This window comes from Melopsittacus undulatus, chromosome 10, assembly GCF_012275295.1.
Source record: "Melopsittacus undulatus isolate bMelUnd1 chromosome 10, bMelUnd1.mat.Z, whole genome shotgun sequence".
Classification (NCBI taxonomy): Eukaryota; Metazoa; Chordata; class Aves; order Psittaciformes; family Psittaculidae; genus Melopsittacus; species Melopsittacus undulatus.
Genome location: NC_047536.1, coordinates 17,040,011 through 17,057,524, shown reverse-complemented (window position 1 = coordinate 17,057,524; position 17,514 = coordinate 17,040,011). Strand labels below are relative to the sequence as shown.

The following is a 17,514-nucleotide window of genomic DNA, read 5'->3' as shown; positions in this document are numbered from 1 at the left end:
AGGTCACCACTTATCTGTTCCATCGCACTGGTTCACTTACAGTTTTTCTCTACAGTTGTTTTAGGTAATGATTCTTTGTGGCAACATTTTGCAGAGGGGATTGGTCTGGTTAGGCTCAGGGTGAGTGGACTGCAGGGTGCAGCGGCCATTCGAACCACCCTGCCCGGTCATTCCCAGGCGGAGATCCCACAAAGAAACCTGCCCGAGCCCGAACAAACCCCCAGACAGCCGCTTTGGGTCCGGGTTTAGCAGGTTTTCTCCCGCTGCGGTTCGCACCCTCACTGTCAGCACTACGGGGCACTCCGAGGCAGCCCCTCGCAAGGTCCTGCCGCAGGCCGCCCTCGGGACTACAGCCCAGCGGAGCGGCCCGAGGCGGCGGGCAGAGCCTCTCGGGCGGGGGCCCGAGCCCCGCCGTGCCCCTGCGTGCCCACCCCCCCGCTCCCCCGGCGCGGCGGGAGGCGGAGCCCGGCCCACCTGACGGCGGCGGGCATTGCTGCAGTGCGCGGAGTCGCCGGTCCCCGCTGGTCGCCGGAGCGCCGCGGCCGCAGCCTGCCGTGAGCCGGGGAGCTGGTGGGGGGGGGGGGGTGGTGGGGGTGATGGTGGTGGTGATGGGGAGCGATCGGCGGGGCGGGCGGGAGGGACAAAGCCGCCGCCATATTTGCGTTTTGGGTAGCAAAACACCCGAGGCGGGTCCCCGAGCAGAGGGGTTGAGCTTGTCCCCCCGGACCGAGCCGCGGGCCCCGGGGTTACGGAGGGGTACTGGGGGGGGGGTCATGTCGCCAATCTCCTCCACAGCCATTGCAAAGCCCCCCCTCGGGGCGGTCGCTTTCCCCCCCCCCCCCCCCTTACGCATCACCTTCTGCGCGCAAGATCGCCGGACGTGACTGGCTGGTTCAATTTGTCACGCTGCCATTGGCTGCCAGGGGCAGGGGCGGGCGGTGCGTGACGTCAGCGCGCCGCGCAGCGCACCCGCTGGCTATTTATAGGCTCGGAGGGGCCGGTGCGCAGGAGCGAGCAGGCGGGCTGGGCGGGGGGTAGGCCGCGGGTTCATCGTGCCGCATCCCCGTGAACACCAGGAGGAAGCGACCGGAGAACCCCGATCCAGGCCCACCGGAGCGCCCGTTCGGCGGCCGCTGAGCTTTGGTTTCCGTTTGCGCAGCGCCCGAGCGCCCCCACCGAGCTTTATCTTCTCGCGGCCCCTGCGGGGAAAGGCGCGGCCAAGATGGACCCCTGCCACACTGAGGAGACCGAGGGAGAGATCCCCGGCTTGGGTAAGGCCCGGCTGGGGGGAGGGAGGGGGTGGGGTGGCGGCGGTGGCGAGGGGGAAGAGGGAGGTGGGGCTGGTGGGGGTGGGGCGGCCGGTTTCGCCCGATCCGGGGCCCCGGCGCCTTCGAGCCCCTCCTTGGCGCCTGCTGGCGGCGGCGGGAGGCCGCGCACCGCGGCCCCGGCGGGAGGTGGGGGCTGAGGGGGGCGGTTCGGCCTAGTCTGGCCCTGCCGCGTGCGCCGAGCCGCTCCCCTCCCCCCGCCGCGTGCGTCGTGGCCGCCGCGGGCCTCGGCGGGGCCTCGGGGCGGCGGCTGCGCTCGGGCGGGGGAGGGGAGGGCGGTTGCAGGGTCGTTGTCCTGCCGCCGCCTCCGGTGCAAGCGCCGGCGGGGCCTTCCCCGCCTGTTCCCTGCTGTTACGCGGGGGAGTGAGAGGAAAATGGAGGGAGGGCAATTTGTTTATTCCGGGGGTGGTGGTAAACTAGGGATGTGTGAGCTGCAATTCGTTACAGGTGTAACCCTTGCGACTACAGTAGCGTCCGTCACTAAGTAGTGCAAGTGCTGTGAAAAGAGCCATTCAATAAAGCAGAAGTTGAAAGTAAAGCTTTCTGGACGCCATAACAGTCTCGTCTTAAAACGGTGAACTATGCCAGTTATTGCAAAACAACTCTGCCTCAGTGTCTCTCGCCTGTGTGCTGCTGTGTCAGCCGCTGGCAACAGCTTAACTCTTCTGTTACTGAAGCCAGTTTTTAGTCGATATTAATTTATTATAAACAGCAAAGAGTAGATATAAAATATATTATCAAAGCATCCCATAAAATTATGTTAGAACCTGCACAGGTAAGACTAGCAAAATCCCACCCAGACCATCCTTTGCGTTTCGATCTTGCCTTGAAATAAGCTATATATGCAGTGCATTCAGTTTAAATAATCATTCTGATTGATAAGTGTAGCTCTTGACCTTCAAGAACTTGACATTCAAATTAATTTTCATCCTTCTAAGATACCAGGAAAGACTTGACCTGTGAAAACAGAAAGCAAATATATTTTCTGCATTAGAAGAAAAGTCACTAGGCTTTCCCCAATTTGTTCTTAGCATACAAATGGTTTGCTACAGTCCCTACTGCTGGTCTGCCTCTCTGTATGACTTGAAATGTTTTTCAGTATAGGATATGACTGAACCTGAGATTTGTCTAGGTAGACTTGACTTTAATTATTCTAAAATAACAGGTATGTCTGAAAGGCAGCTTCTGGAATGCTTTATGGAATGTTACCTCATTAAAGAAAAATGAGTTCTACTTCATTAGGTGATTCTTGCCTGTGAAGAGAGGGATTGTCTGAAAACCAAACCAACTGCCGGGCAGAGCTTTAAGCATGGTACAGTACCCCTGCCCCAAACTGAAAGTGGAGCTGATCTTTCATATACTGGGTGTGAGGGGAGTTTGGTGGAGATGCCACCTGTGGCCTTTCAGTGGGGCAAATAAAAAGATGGCATTTAATGAGTGTAGTCTGGCTCATAACTGTAAGCTGTTAATTGATAGTGTCCATGAGGATATAATGTAACAACAAATACCTCCGCAACTGAATCTTGTGCTCCCCTTTTCGGTTTATATAGAAATACTTAATTGGAGGAATTAGGCTTGACTTGAAGGAGTCATTCTTCAGTAATCTCAAATGGATGACACAGCAAGATGGAGAAGATGGTTTGTACAGGTCGGGAGTAAGGTACTTCTGTCCATCTTACAAGAACAGTTTTGTTGGGGCAGTGGTAAAGAAAAGGTAATGTGTCCCGGGGGAAATAATTTTAATGCCTTTAAGTATTGGGAGGCTGGGATTTGATCTGGTGTGGTCTAGATACTACATGACATGCCTCCACCAGGAGCACTCCTTTAGGCGCTTAGTTCCTAAGTCTTACCTAGCAAACACCATTTTGAGTCGAGTGACGTAATTATTATCACCTTGTTTCTCAAATGGCTGTTGACCCTCCTAGCTCTTAGAAATGTCACTTAAGGCATTGAGAAGTATGTAAAAGGTTTGGTTATCTCTGCGAGTCAGATGTACTGTGCTCAGTCCAGGAAGACCGTAGATGGTTAGAGTATAGGTGGGGAGGCATAAACAGCTCTAAGCTGACTGTAGGATTCTCTGAGGACATCATGGCTGATGTGACTTGGACAGTATCATTCTGTGAACTATATAATGAACAGTGTGGCAGCACAGACTTGGCAGAGAGTAGTCTGACTAAGCCAGCTGCTGTGTACTTGCATCCCCTGCAACTGCCCCTCGTTACAAACAATTTTCCCTTGAGTTGTGAGGATAAGGAGGTGGGGTTAAACAATTCCTCTTGAAGAAAAGCAGGAAGCCTTTTCTGCAGCCATGTAACTTCCTAAGTCTGTGAATGAGACTGACTATACTAGCCCCAAACAAGCACTTCACACAATTCAAGAATATAAATTGATAACTTGAAGCTACTACTGCAGATGAAAAGCAGATAGGAGGAAACATTATTTAATGCTCACCTTATCGATAAGGTACTCCTGTTTAATCTTGTCATTCTTAAAATCTTCATTAACATCCAAAACTAAAATGGGAATCTCCTTAAGGTTCTCAAAGTCAACTCTGTTAAATGAGAAACATAATGCTTAGTAAATGGTATAAAGCAATGTGTATAAAGCAATCTAGATCTTTGGTTGCTTTCCAAGTCATCCTAAGGGTGCAGCATTACTCAGATTACCACATGTACTGGATCCCAGGACTTAAGTATAAGCCTGTCCTTAATTGCTCTTATACAACCCAGTCAACATTGTACCACTGTAACTTTAATGCAGTTTACAAAACTGGCCTTTTAATATCTATTTTTATTGTACAAGTAGGGTAGAAGAGATGGCTTATGCTTCTTACCTTAACTTCATTTGCTCTTTTTGTTATGGAATCAATTACCAGCATTATGATTTTGGTAAGAGTGTTTAAAAATTGATATTACCGTGTGTTTCTCCCAGTCTAGTTAACTAACTCCTAATACATTTACTAAGATGCAGTTTTAAAGCTTCCTTTTGTGGGGAGGACCTCTTAAACAAGTTCTAAGACTGGTATTTAAAATGGCTGGGAGATAAGACCATTTTGGCTACAGGCTAGGAGCAGATGGGAGCAGTAGTTGTGCACCGGATGGTTGTTCCCTTAAAGCATTAGTTATTATCTCTTTGTAGGTGTGAAAAGCATTTCTAAAATGCAGTAAGTGTGCAGAACCACCATTCTATTGTAACTTGTGTTTGCAGACTTAAATGTTCCTGAAAAATACAGGAAATGCTAGCTCATGAGTTTGAAATGAGTATACAAGGTAAATGTTCCCAGAATTTCACAATATGCAGTGCCTTCTTGTCTCTTAAGCATTTGGGTTGTCCTGCATTAAGCTTAGGAAAGTAGATGTGACTGATAACGTACTTTTCCTGGAATTGTTATGCTTCCCATTCAATAGAGCATTCCAGGCTTTTCAATGGAGAAGTATAAAGTCTGCTTCCCTATTTTGAGATGCCTGGGGTGGGGAAACTAGTAAGAGTAAGGCAGCTGGGGTGGGAAAATATATTGAGGTGACTTAGTTGCTGACTGTCTTGCAGGTAATAGTGCCTGCCAAAAGCCTTTCTGCTCATTGTTTATTTTGAAGCTAGGATTAATATTTAACAGTTGTTGAAATTCACTCTAGTTGAAAGCTAGCTGGGACCTTGCCCTCCCTTACATTGGAATGGGAACCTGCTAAGTAGGTAACTTAGGTGAACAGTGACTGAACACAACTTTCAGCTCTGTTCTATTCCTGTGTACTTCCAGTTAACAAAATGCATATCCTTGCTGGAGTTAAAGCTACATAGCTTTCTAGTTGAAGCTAATGCTTAACTAGGCGTTAAAGTAGATGAAGTTCCATCTCTTGGCAATTTTTACTTCCTTGCCAGGATGACCTTTCCTCTGCATGGAACCTAGAACCAACATCTCTGTGGCAAAAAACATGGAGTGGGTCTAAATTTAGTTTTATCCCTAATTAACTTCAGCACAAAGCAAGGAAGAGCCTTGTCTGTAAGCTGAAACTTGCCTATAGAAAATGGATTCATACCTCATAGTTCTTTCATGAAGCCAGTTTTCATGTTTATAATGGAGGTTTTCCAAATAGTCAAGTTCAATTCCTTGCTCCTCCTCTCTTCCCCTCAATTGAAGCCTTTCCATGCATTTCTGGGGAGAGGAAAAAAGTATACGACCAAATATTAATCATGTGTTGAAGGTTAAATCAGCCAAACAGATTAAATAGTCCTTAAATTGGAAGGAGTAATGTTAGATGTTACAATTGATTTTTTTAAATGCTTGGCTGAACATAAGTTACATCCAAAATAACTTTTAAAAGGCAACCAAAACTAAACGTGAGCTGCTTCAGCTAAACATCTAGTTCTGATTATTTCATCTTTAGTGAACATACCTCAGGTGTGGTTCTTAGGTAGATCATGCCATCCAGTTCTATATCTGATTCAAACTGGCTCAGAAGCCATGAGTGCCAGTCCTGATATATAGTCCACTCTGTTTCATTAATATTTCCAGACTCAAACAGATTAGAAGCAAATACATATCTGCAATGAAAGACATTAGTCTTGGGCCAGGAATGACCAAAGGGAACTATTAAAATTGAATCAGAATCATGATACTTAAATAAACGCAGCTGCCTACTCTGTCATTTATCAAGTACGCTGAGTCCCATCCACCTCCCACTGTTGAATCAAATCTGATCCTTATTGAGTGTTTTCCCAGTTCCAGGTCTTTGTCATAAAGACCTGGAGCTGTTAATCTGAACCCTTGTGCATCATGAGAGTAATTACCTGTCACTGTACACAGATCTCTCAAAAAACTGCACTGGGTGTTCTGCTTCCTGAAGTTTGGCTGAGACAGGTTTTAACTGTGCTCTCACTCGGCTCAGGCAAGCATAAGTCTGGAATGTGTAAGCCCATCGTGTGGGTTTGTCATACAGCATTTGGAGTAGATTCCCTCCGCTCTTCTGAGATGTCGAAAGTTCCTGGGGACAAGATAAAATTTAATACTAGCATTTTTACAGAATTTTATTCTTTTGCTTCGAGTAGGGGTTATTTGCAATTGGATTCAGTAGTGTCATCCTTTACAGTTCGAGTGTCTGGCCAATTGGTGTATGATAGTGGGGATGACTCTGGATAGCCAGATTGTGGTCTGGCTCTCTGGCTGTTCACTGCAGTGTGTGATCCATCTCTGCCCAAGCTCCCCAGTGCAGCACACCTACCTCATGCTCCTCTTCAGTTGTCTGGATGTTGCACCACTTGGCAATGGGTTCGGGGATGATCTCCCACTCATCACTGTGTTTCTCTAGTAGCTTTACAAACGTTGACTTCCCTGCAGCTGCAGAAGATGGGAAAAGCTCACTGAGGGTTCAGGTTAGGCTGGTGTTAAACGGGCAGTTGTGAGGTTTGTGAAGGAGGCTGCAGGCAATGCAGCTGTGGTGTTTGTGGTGTGGAGCTGCAAGGCACCCCGAGCAGGGGCTGGAGAAGGGATGTTTGGTTTGCCTGCAACGTGCTGCTGGTGTACGTTCCGAGAAAACGGCTGTAATCGCCGTCGGCAGGAGGCCACAGCAGGGCCGGGCGGCCGATAAAGGCCACGTTAGGGCGTTGCGCCGCCATCTTAGGAGCTGGGGCGGGGCTCGGTGCGCGCCATCGCCGAGCAGCAGCTGGAGGACGGCTCCGCGCATGCGCGGTGCTGGTGGCGCAGTAGCAGTGTGAGGGGCCCCGCGCGGTCCCTGAGGGGGCCTTTGTGCACCCTGAGGTTACCGCCTCGGAGCGCACCCAACGGCCCTTAACGCCAGCTCTGCGCCCTCGCTGTAACGGACTCTCCCGTACCCCGGGCCATGGTGCCGGCTTCCCAGTATGGCCGGGAGCTGGTCTCGGATCAGCAGGACCCCCCCGCCTTCCCGTAGAGGTGGGTGCAAGAGGTCCCTGAGCGCCCTTCTCCCACAGCACCTCCGCCACTGCCCACGCCACCACAGGGCGGCCTGTCCTGGGGTCCCAACGGCCACAAGCCCATGTTCTTCCCCCTCCCCATGCTCACCGATGTTACCCTCGATGGAAATCTTCTTGAGGCGCTTCTGGAAGCTGGAGTCGAGGGAGCCGGTGGTGCTGTGGCAGTGTCGCTTGGCCGGGGTGGACATGGCTACAGCAGGCGGGAGCACTCAGCGCTCCCGGCTGTTGAGCCCACTTTAAGTCTCCCGCCAACTGGTGGGCGGTGTGGCCCCGTCCCGCTACCACTCCCCGGGAAGAGGCGGAGGCGTTCCCTGCCCCTTCCGCCGTCGTTCCCGCCAGACCACCTTTGCAGAGCTGCTGCCTTCAGGGCTTTTAAAGCTGGCGTTAGGGGTGTGAAAGCAAAGCAGAGCTGCTCTGTGGAGGAAGTTGCCATAGAGAGGTCCCACTTAGTGATCTCATTTGCATTAGCGGATTCTCTGTCTTATTTAGAGACAAACTTGAGAATTTCACTCCCTTGCCCTCTTCCAAAAAGTCTCCCGCTCTGGGGAGAGGTAGTTGTTGCTGACCTGCATTGACATGTTAAACATTTTGCATAGTTACACAAGAGGTGAGGCCACGTGATTTAGTTTAGGGCTGTTTATCAGTTTTGGTATCTATGGGGAAGGGAGGTCGGCCGGCAAAGTGCAGGGTTAGATGTCACACTGGGCAGCTTTGCTTCCTGCCTCCAAAATCTCCATATCCGTGTGGGCATGCCTGATCTCTCAAGTCTGTTAAACTCCTGGCATGGATGGATTCTCCATCACCTGTATGGGCAGGCTGAAGCTGTGTGTTCTTCCCAGGGTAAAAAAAAAAAGGGATGGAGGATTTTTCGAAGAGGTTTAAGCTGTGGTTGTGCTGCTGCAGTTATTCATATTGCCTGTATGATAATGAGGTTCAGGGTGAAACCTAGCTAGGTCTGGTGTGTCTGGAGGAGATGGGAGGGAGTTATATTTTCCTTTCTCTTATGATAATTGTGACCCATGTCTCTTCTTTCCCCATCTCCTACAAACACACCAGGCTTCAGTGACCGAAGCGAGCAGATTGTTTCACGTGGGGTAGCGTCAGCATTTGAAGCTGGTAAGTGCTAGTTCCCGCACATCTTTGTTCAGCCAGACTCCTCGCTCGCCGTGCCGAGTGTCGGTACCGGCCCCCCATCTCCTTATCCCCTCTTACCTCGCGCACCGGCGGCCCCGGAGGGAGGGCGGAGGAGGAGGGAGGTGGGAGCCGCGCGCAGTGTGTAGAGAGGCGTTAAGGCGCATGCGCGCATGTCCGGCCCGCGCTCTGCGCGGTACTGCGCGCCATGGCTTTGTTGAGAGCGGGCAGGCAGGCGACGCATGCGCACGGAGCCGGGCGGGGGGTGGTGGAAACAGATTAGTGAGGACGCATGCGTAACCGTGGGGGAGGAGCGGCGCGGTGCTGCGGAGCATGCGCAGGAGGGGCAGGAGCACTCGGCGTGTCTCCGCGCATGCGCCCCCGCAACCCACCCGCAGCCACTCCGCAGCCCCGCTCGGCAGCCGGTGGTCACCGCAGGTAGTCCGCGGCCACGCTCGCCCCACGCCGCTCCTCTGCTGGCCACGGTGCGCGGCCACGGGGACTGTGAGTCGTTGAGGCCACCAAAGAGGTGTCTTTGATCGGGGTTCTTTGTGCGGCGGAAGGCCCGGCCCAGCGGAAGCGGGAGTACCCGCCGCCATTTCCTAGCGCGCTCTCGCCACAGGCTCGCCCGCTCGCTGCCGCCTGACTGGGACTAGGCGCTCTCCGGACAGCGGATCAGGCTCGGAGCCCTAAAAGCACCGCGGAGCCCCACCATGTGTGCGTGCGGGGACGGGGGCTGGGCACGGGCCGGGGGGCGGGAGCGGCTCTGTGTGTGTGAGGTGGGCAGCGGTCCGAGGTAGAGGAGGCTCGGGGGTGGGTGGACACAGGTCAGGGGGCCGCCGGGCGCTCTGAGGGGGTGCGGGTGGCGGCCATGCTGTGCAGCATCTCAAGGGGTCTGCTTTGCTCTTCTCTAGCAACCACTGAAGCCGAAGCAGAGCCAAGCCTCACCCCCAATGTGATGCTGAACACGGAGAGCAGCGAGGGATATGTGGTGAAGGTCAGGGGGCTGCCTTGGTCCTGCTCCACTGAGGAGGTGCAGAGGTTTTTCTCCGGTAAGCAGAACTGTGAGGGAATGAGGGCCTGGGCTCTTTCAATCCTGGGTTCCTTTGGGGGATGCTGTGGCAGTGGGAATGCTGCAGTGAGCAGTTCCAAGAAGAGTTCAGGGAATTTCAGTAGCTAATAAAGTTTGTAATGCAGCGGATGCCTCAGCTAGGACATGGTGTGGAAAGCTGTACTCTAGATAGCAGGAACTAGACACAAAGGAGCTCAGTCATCAGGTCATTGGGATATGCACAGCTGCCTTAGTTTCCTGCGCAGCATGAAGAAAGAAGCTCTCAGAAACCTGAAGTTGTTACTTTAGGTTGAACTAATCAATTTAGTCCTTGATGTCCTAATAGGATGTCTTGTGTGAAGTGCTCAATGTGTTGTGTACTTCCCCTAATTATTAACATTCTATAAGTGACTAACATTTTTACAGTAGTAAATAGCTGTGATAAATATACTTTTCTCAGTGGCTGAGGGATCTTAAAATGCTTCAGGAATTTCGTGTGTTGGACTTTGTTCTCATTCAGTTCATTACACTTCTGTTGATTGATATTACTCCTTGCTTCAGTTCATGCTGATGAGAAAGTCTTACATCAGCTATAGCCAACACATGAGCCTGACTTGAGGCAGTAAATCTTTGAAAACAACTAATTTGCATTTATTCTTCATGTTTTGCTAACTTTCAGAGTCTGCAAGAAGAGTTACGTGATTTTAGTTATTTCTTCAGTCACTATTCCTGGTCACTATCAAAATTAGAGCTAGAATACCGCTGGCTTTGTCTTGATGTAGCATGTAGTTGTTAGTCTTTCCCTTTCAGAATGTCTGAAACTTGTAGAGTCACAGTGTGTAAAGAGCATTGCAGTGTTCCTGTAACAAATCAATTTTGGCCTGCCTTTTTCACTTCCAGATTGCAAGATTCTGAATGGGGCTTTGGGAATCCGTTTCATCTACACCAGGGAGGGCAGACCAAGTGGAGAAGCATTTGCTGAACTTGAATCAGAGGAGGATGTGAAATTGGCTCTTAAAAAAGACAGAGAAACAATGGGACACAGATATGTTGAAGGTTTGACTCAGTTGGTTTTGTAACTGACTAAATGTGTTTGTGTTCAATGGGTTTTTGGTTAATTGCCTTTTGTTTCTTTAAAATGCATGTGAAAGGACAAGTGGACTTGTATTTCATAACTTGACTAGTTTCAAGGCAAATGGCTGTTACAAATTGTTGCATGTTCCAGAATGCATTAATTCTAAGTGCCTTTTACAGTTTTCAAGTCAAACAACGTTGAAATGGATTGGGTTCTGAAGCATACTGGTCCCAACAGCCCTGATACAGCTAATGATGGTTTTGTACGTCTTAGAGGACTCCCATTTGGCTGTAGTAAAGAAGAAATTGTACAGTTTTTTTCAGGTATGTGGGATAAAAGTAGTAGCTATAGCACTATTGGTTTATGCTAAAAAAGAAACCAACAATAAACAAACAGCCATGGATGCCCAGTAGTATTTCCAGCAGTAACTGATTGGGTGTTAAGAGTAACTAAGCAGTTCTTGTTACTTATCTGGGCTTGAAGGCTCAGTTCCTAAAGTACTAAATAATGGAGGGAACTCAAAAAATCAGCTCTTATTTATATTTAATGTGATATACAGTCCCAAGTAAGGGTAGCAAAAAGCAAGTGTTTCACTTTCTAAATTCAAAGTGAACAGTTCAGGTGGGAGGATATTTCCACTCCCAGTCTCAGGTGGCTCATGTTGTTCAGCAGAGGTTGTACAACACCCCTAGTGCTGGGTTCAGTACAGGAGCAGGGTCCGAGGAAGGGTGTGCAGTGTGCCCATACCCTCTCAGAAACATGGAGTTAGTATTGAATAAGATTCCAGAAAAACATCAACGTGCTGGACTCTGCCCGAGTGCGGATCTTCCCCCTCTGCTTCGTGGGGAAGAAAACCCTGAAACAATCTTTGGTTTTGTCTAACTTTATCTCATCATCCATAAAAACTTCGTTTTGCATTGACTCATTTTCACTTTTTTACAGCTGTTGTATGTTTTATGAACTGGAATACTATTATAAATGACTGAGAAAGAAATCTGTTGATTTATTTAGGGTTTAACTTACTAGTGTTCAAAGTAGTAGATCTCTAAATGTGAAGATTTAAAATTAGCTGAAATGTTTTGCCTATAGCAGGATATGATTGAGTTCGCTGTTTTGCTTTAAAATACGGTATAAATATTTCTGAGTTTACAACTTCAGAACTTGTTTTTTGTTTTCTAAATCAGTATATTTCAAACGAGCAATTCCTAAGCATGTGCGTTTTGTTTCTTTCTTACATGGTTAAGTAATTCAAGCTTAAAAACTGTTAATGTGCTTAATATACAAAATGTGCCTCTTTTGTTCAGAAACTAATACTTCTGAAATTACTTCATGATTTTTTTCTTAATTAAGCACTCCTACAGATAAAAGAAATTAATGCTGAAACTGATGTTTGCATAAGACTAATAATTTTACCTGAGTGACTTCTAGTAAAAATACTTGTCATATATAGAGCTGTTTAACTTGCTGTGTTTGAATTTAAGTTAAAGTTCATCTTAAATACTTTCACAGAATTGAAGGTTTGTAATAATATGTGAACTTCTTAATGTGCTCTGCATTAGATGCCTGTTCTGAGGAGTTGTTCCCAACACTCAGAATGTTTTCTGTGCTCTGCAGGGTGCGTTAAGAACATAAACTGAATGGTATGTTGCTGACATGCTTTTTCTTCTGCTGTTCTGGAATCAACATACCATTCACTTACAAGTGTTAAAATTCTGGTGTATTTAAAGCTATAAGAACTCATGACTGGGCTTGTGATGTTAATATTGCCCCCCTACTGGGGTTATTTGTCCTTGGGTTGAAGGGTTGGAAATCGTGCCAAATGGGATAACATTGCCGGTGGACTTCCAGGGGAGGAGTACGGGGGAGGCCTTCGTGCAGTTTGCTTCACAGGAAATAGCTGAAAAGGCTCTAAAGAAACACAAGGAAAGAATAGGGCACAGGTGGGGATGGATGGTTGGTTGGCTCTGTCACTTTTCTTATGGTAAACCATTAAATCCATATTCTCTCTTCTGACAGCTTTAACATCTCACCAGAAACACTCTTCTGGTCTGTAACTTGGTTATAAGTAAAGCTATTGCTAATGTGCCTGTGGGACAGGCTGTTTGGATCTACTCAAAATGAAAGATGAAATTGGGCCAAGCTGAAATGTGCTTTGGAAACTGGATAATAATGGAGAGTACAGAACTTGATAGCTTGAATGTGACAAAGTTGAGAGACTATGGCTTTAACTTCTCAAATAGCACCAATTATGCCTTTAGCTCTAAAGACATGCACAGTACTCTTACTACCATAAGAAAATGTGATACTTTCTAAACTTGTCTTATAAGTTGAAATGTAACAAATTTTACTTACTGTATTAATCTTCAATGTAATAAGCATAGCTTTCAAGAAATTGTCACAAAGGGGTTTTATTCTATTTGACTTGTGACTATTTTTCATTGAAGCATGCACTTTTTGCCTGTGCTGAGTCTCTGAAGCATAGGCTGGGTTCAGTAGCATATGCCAAGCTTCTTGTAGCATCCTGATGGGTTGAAGTCCTGGTGGAGGCCAGGTTTTTAACCCTCTATTTCCATTGCCATGTGAGCAAAACAGTGCTGAGTTGAGTGGACACAGTCCCTCCTATGTTCGCTTTTTTTTTCTTTTTTTCTGACTAACACTTTAAATTTGGGGGGAGGAGGGTTGGGAATCAGTATTGCTCCCCCACCCTTAAGGCTGGGATACTGCAGAGTATGTTAGGAGCATGTAAACCCTTCAGTAACTGTAATTTCTTGAAAATACACTGATTTGGAAGTAATGTAGTGCTTAAAATAGTATGTCATTGCCTACATAATGTAAAGAAACCTGGCTTAAAATACACTGCCAGTTTCAAGGCTATGACTGAATGGCTTGTTTTAATGTAAAGTTGTGTTTGTGGAAGGAATCAAAGCCTGACTTCTCTCTGTGGAAACACTTTGTAGGTACATTGAGATCTTCAAGAGTAGTCGAGCAGAGGTGCGCACTCACTACGACCCTCCACGCAAGCTGCTGGCAATGCAGAGACCTGGTCCTTACGACAGACCTGGTCTCACACGTGGATATAACACTCTTGGTAGAGGAACTAGCTTGGAAAGGATGAGGCGTGGAGCCTACGGAGGAGGTAAGTAGATGGTGTCCAAGAGAGAGCTGCTCATCCGAGAAGCAGCAGCACTTGGACCTGGTAGTGTCCTCCATACATTGTAATTGCTGGTTTGTATATGTGTACATGTCGTTGGCTTTATTTCTTCTAGAAGAAAAGAAACTTCCTAATACTAGTTGTCTGCAGTGTGCTCGTGTGCATTTGGATTTTTCTGTAGTTGAAATGAACATGTTGTCCAATCTATTTATAGGTTATGGAGGTTATGATGACTACAATGGGTATAATGATGGCTATGGTTTTGGTTCTGATAGATTTGGAAGAGGTAAGAGATCTCTAATAGGAATAGTAACTGAACTTTCAATATGTCTCAAAAGAACCTAAAATACATCTGAAAGACCTAGAATGGACTCTCTTCTCTGCAGGGATGTCGGACCACAGATACGGCGACGGGACATCCACCTTCCAGAGCACGACTGGCCACTGCGTCCACATGAGAGGGCTGCCCTACAGAGCTACGGAGAACGACATCTATAATGTGAGTCCCAGAGCCACCCTTCTTCCAGTGCATGGCTTCCACATTCCATACCCGTTACTGGAGGTGCCCATGGCACAGCAGTTAACGAGTGCTCTGTTAAGAGGAAGCGGTTTGCTGTGGGACTGAGCTCTTGCATTGGTGCATTTTAATCTCTGTGACTGTTCCGTGTAGTTCTTCTCACCTCTGAACCCTGTAAGAGTACACATTGAAATCGGACCAGACGGCAGAGTAACTGGAGAGGCAGATGTGGAATTTGCTACTCATGAGGATGCAGTGGCTGCAATGTCCAAAGACAAGGCAAATATGCGTAAGTGTGCCTGTTCTTCAAGGGGTAGCAGCACTGCTGTGCCTCTCCTCTCGCTGGAGAGCTGGTGGTGTTCCTGCAGCCCTGCTTATAGTGTGGCAGACTCTGGGATCCATGTGAAATGTTCTCATGGCAAATTCTCCTTCTTCCAGAACACAGATATGTAGAACTCTTCCTGAATTCTACAGCAGGAGGAAGTGGTGGTGCCTATGGCAGTCAGATGATGGGCGCAATGGGTATGTGTAGTCAGTCTTACGTGTGCTTCTGAGCCAGCACTTGATATTTAATGAAGCTGGCTCATGTTATACACCTCCTGTTTGTTCTGTGCCTGGCCCAAAAACCGAAATCCAACATTCTGTCTTAATCACACAGTCAAGGAATCAGAAGGGGTCGTCCAGGATTGGAACACTAGCACATTGGCAGGTACTATATACCTTTTTGGAATATGTTTGAACAATTAATAGGCTGAATAAACTGTGATGCTGGCTGTGGTGTGCGTAGTGGGCTTGAGAGGCTCTTGGGAAGGGGGGTGGTGGTGTGAAAGTAGTGTAGGGGATGCCTGTGCTCTTACCTTACTTCCCTCTCCCTTGATTTTGGAAACTGGAATGTCATCTGGTGATGGAGGGTGTATCTGTGGCACCATCTGTGGCACCACCTGTGACCTGCTGTTCAAGTCTGGGCTTGGTGGTAAGGGAAAAACTGATTTGGAATTTGGAGAGACTGCCTGGATTGCCCTAGCAAACTCCAGGAGTGTTTGAAAATCTAAACTGTTTGCAACATGAGTTAAACAAGCAATGCCACTCTGTAGAGCAGATACCCTTCTTGATACCTGACTTGTCTGGTTTCTTGGAGATCATAGTGGTGGTTGGGTTTTGGGGGGTTGGGGTTGTAGTACTTTGATAACAAAATGCTTGAAGTTAATGCTGGTGTTTTAATGGCAAGTGTTACGGGAGCATAGACAAGTGATGAGGTGAAGAGCAGTGGTTGGTGGGCTGAAGCAGAGGTCCCCTGTGTGGTGAGACACAGTGCTGCCATGTTACACAGCCAGTCTGGAATGGGACTGAGTCCCTGCCAGGGAATGTGCTGGGGTGACTTCTTTTAATGAGTCAGTGTGTTGCTGACAGCTGCAGTCCTGTGTAAGGGCCCTAAAGCTGAGCTCAAGTCTCTTGGGGTGTCTGTGATACACAATAGCAGATTGATCCTGCTAGCTATAGCCCCTAGAAACCGTAGTGAGCTTGAGGTGAGGGGTAGATTTGCTCATGATGAGCAGACTTGGACAAGCAAGCTCTTACCGCTTCTATCCTTAACTCCAAAGGAAGTCAATCCGGTTATGGTAGCCCAGCCAGCCAGCAGCTGAGTGGTGGTTATGGAGGTGGATACAGCGGCCAGAACAACATGAGTTATGGTAAGGGCAGCTTTTGTCTGGGTCAGAAGGTGCAGCTGGCTGAGCAGGGCTCGTGGTGCTGCTCGCTGGCATCAAGGGATTGTGCTTCAGGCTGGGCAGTGCTGCAAGCTGACAGCTTGGCTGGTGTGAACCTGCACTAACGGGGAGCTGGTGGGGATATATTCAAAGTGGAAACTTGGTGCTGGGGGGGTGGGAATGTGGGGAACCATTCTGAAAGGGGTTGGCAGTGCTGGTCCCTGGGCTTGTGTTGCTCTGCTCGCTTTCTTGGTGTGGAAGCTGGAGGCCAGCCTGGCTTCAATACAGCATGAAGCAAGGGGTGGGGTGGGGCACATGGGAGGCTGGGTCCTCCCCGCTTCCATGGGGCAGTTCAGCTGAGCTCGGAAGCGGGGTGAGACAGAGCTGGCTCTTTTCATTAACAACCAACAAACTCCATGACGTTGGGTACGGAGCTGTAAACTGCCACTTTGCAGCGTTGGGCACAGTAGACGGTATTTACGAGGTGGCCCAGCAAGGACAGGCGTTGGGGGAAGGATGCTACGAATCGGCCTGAACCAGCTGTGAACCTGCTGTCGGTTTCCCCCCCAGACCCCGGGAGCCAGGGCGCCATGAACAGCAGTTACTACACCAGTGGGAATCGCGCGTCCATGGGAGTGAACGGCATGGGCGGCATGTCCAACATATCCAACATGAGTGGTGGCTGGGGAATGTAACCGAGCGCTGACTTTTGGTCACATCCTTTTTTTAAAAAACAAAAAAACAAAAAACTAAGTTTAACAGTTTTGCAATACGAGCTTGTGATTTCTGCTTGACTGTCAGTGAACCCACGATTGGTCTTTTAAAAACCCTTCAGGTTCAGTATTTTTGAACATACCGAATCGAACCATTCACCTAGGATGTAATAACCGAGTAAAAGACTATAACTGTTAAACAACTTTGGGCGTTTCTCAAGTTAGTTTTGTTGTAGGAGTGTATTTAAGCAGTAATAAGCGTATTTAGGTTAAAGCTGTTTGAATTACGTTAAATGTTGCTCTTATACCATATTACATCCAACACTGTTTTGAATACGTGTGGAAGGAGATGCTTCTTTTTGTAAAGAACTGATGCTATAGGAGCTGTGTCTGAAATTCAAAGTGAACATTTGGCATGTTAGTTCTAGTTTCTTTCTTTTAATACCCTGTAAGGCATGTTAAAGCTTCTTTATTTTGGATTTTTTTTTTTAAGTTAATGGGGAAACATGTCGAGACGCAATACGGCTACTTTAGGATTTGGGTCTTGGTGTTCGTATACAATTCTGAGGCCTTGATTTAATCTTTCATTGTATTGTGATTTCCTTTTTAGGTGTATTGCGCTAAGTGAAACTTGTTAAATAAATCTTCCTTTTAAGAACTGGACCTCTCCCTCTTTCTTGTAGCTGTGCCTGTAGAGGGGGACCTGGGGCCTCTTAACAACTAACATGTGCCTGCCATGAGCAGTGTAACTCCTCCTAAGGAGCATTTCCACCCCAGTGGGACAGTGGTGGTGACCAGCACCTGCAGGGTGGGATTTGGGTCAGAGCTTGGTTTGGCTGTGCTGGGACTGGGCATGTGAGGCCTCTGTGTTGCCTCATCAGCTGCATTACTGTAGCAGA

General features: G+C 48.1%; 2 protein-coding genes across 8 annotated transcripts; one reads left to right on the top strand and one right to left on the bottom strand.

Annotated features, from left to right (window-relative positions):
• The first annotated feature begins 453 nt into the window (after positions 1-453).
• HNRNPH1 (heterogeneous nuclear ribonucleoprotein H1) lies at positions 454-17,278 on the top strand. Of its 7 annotated transcripts, none has more exons than XM_034066820.1 (15): positions 454-554; positions 1,160-1,271; positions 8,328-8,387; positions 9,317-9,454; positions 10,354-10,509; positions 10,708-10,851; positions 12,330-12,468; positions 13,486-13,664; positions 13,894-13,965; positions 14,045-14,178; positions 14,350-14,485; positions 14,635-14,718; positions 14,855-14,905; positions 15,798-15,887; positions 16,473-16,799. In XM_034066820.1, the coding sequence occupies exons 2-15, from the start codon at positions 1,223-1,225 to the stop codon at positions 16,595-16,597; spliced, it is 1,557 nt and encodes a 518-aa protein (XP_033922711.1). In that variant the 5' UTR covers positions 454-554; positions 1,160-1,222; the 3' UTR covers positions 16,598-16,799. The 7 variants fall into 7 exon arrangements, with proteins under 7 accessions (XP_033922711.1, XP_033922714.1, XP_033922712.1 ...); XM_034066821.1 differs by having other exon boundaries at positions 552-570; XM_034066826.1 differs by lacking the exon at positions 454-554 and adding an exon at positions 9,025-9,119 and having other exon boundaries at positions 997-1,271.
• On the bottom strand, positions 1,996-7,771 carry LOC101868703 (deoxycytidine kinase-like). The gene is made up of 7 exons (XM_013128606.2): positions 7,360-7,771; positions 6,542-6,657; positions 6,111-6,304; positions 5,717-5,864; positions 5,360-5,475; positions 3,777-3,876; positions 1,996-2,282 (listed from the first exon to the last, which is right to left on the bottom strand). Exons 1-7 carry the CDS (start codon positions 7,457-7,459, stop codon positions 2,259-2,261), a joined length of 798 nt encoding a protein of 265 aa, XP_012984060.1. The 5' UTR covers positions 7,460-7,771; the 3' UTR covers positions 1,996-2,258.
• Positions 17,279-17,514: the final 236 nt, after the last annotated feature.

Coding starts and splice junctions, on each gene's coding strand:
- HNRNPH1 (XM_034066820.1), top strand. CDS start 1,223: ATGGACCCCTGCCACACTGAGGAGACCGAGGGAGAGATCCCCGGCTTG. Junction 9,455..10,353: donor GGTGCAGAGGTTTTTCTCCG/GTAAGCAGAACT, acceptor TTTCACTTCCAG/ATTGCAAGATTCTGAATGGG. Junction 10,852..12,329: donor AATTGTACAGTTTTTTTCAG/GTATGTGGGATA, acceptor CTTGGGTTGAAG/GGTTGGAAATCGTGCCAAAT.
- LOC101868703 (XM_013128606.2), bottom strand. CDS start 7,459: ATGTCCACCCCGGCCAAGCGACACTGCCACAGCACCACCGGCTCCCTC. Junction 6,305..6,541: donor CAACTGAAGAGGAGCATGAG/GTAGGTGTGCTG, acceptor TCTTGTCCCCAG/GAACTTTCGACATCTCAGAA. Junction 3,877..5,359: donor CTTCATGAAAGAACTATGAG/GTATGAATCCAT, acceptor CTCATTTAACAG/AGTTGACTTTGAGAACCTTA.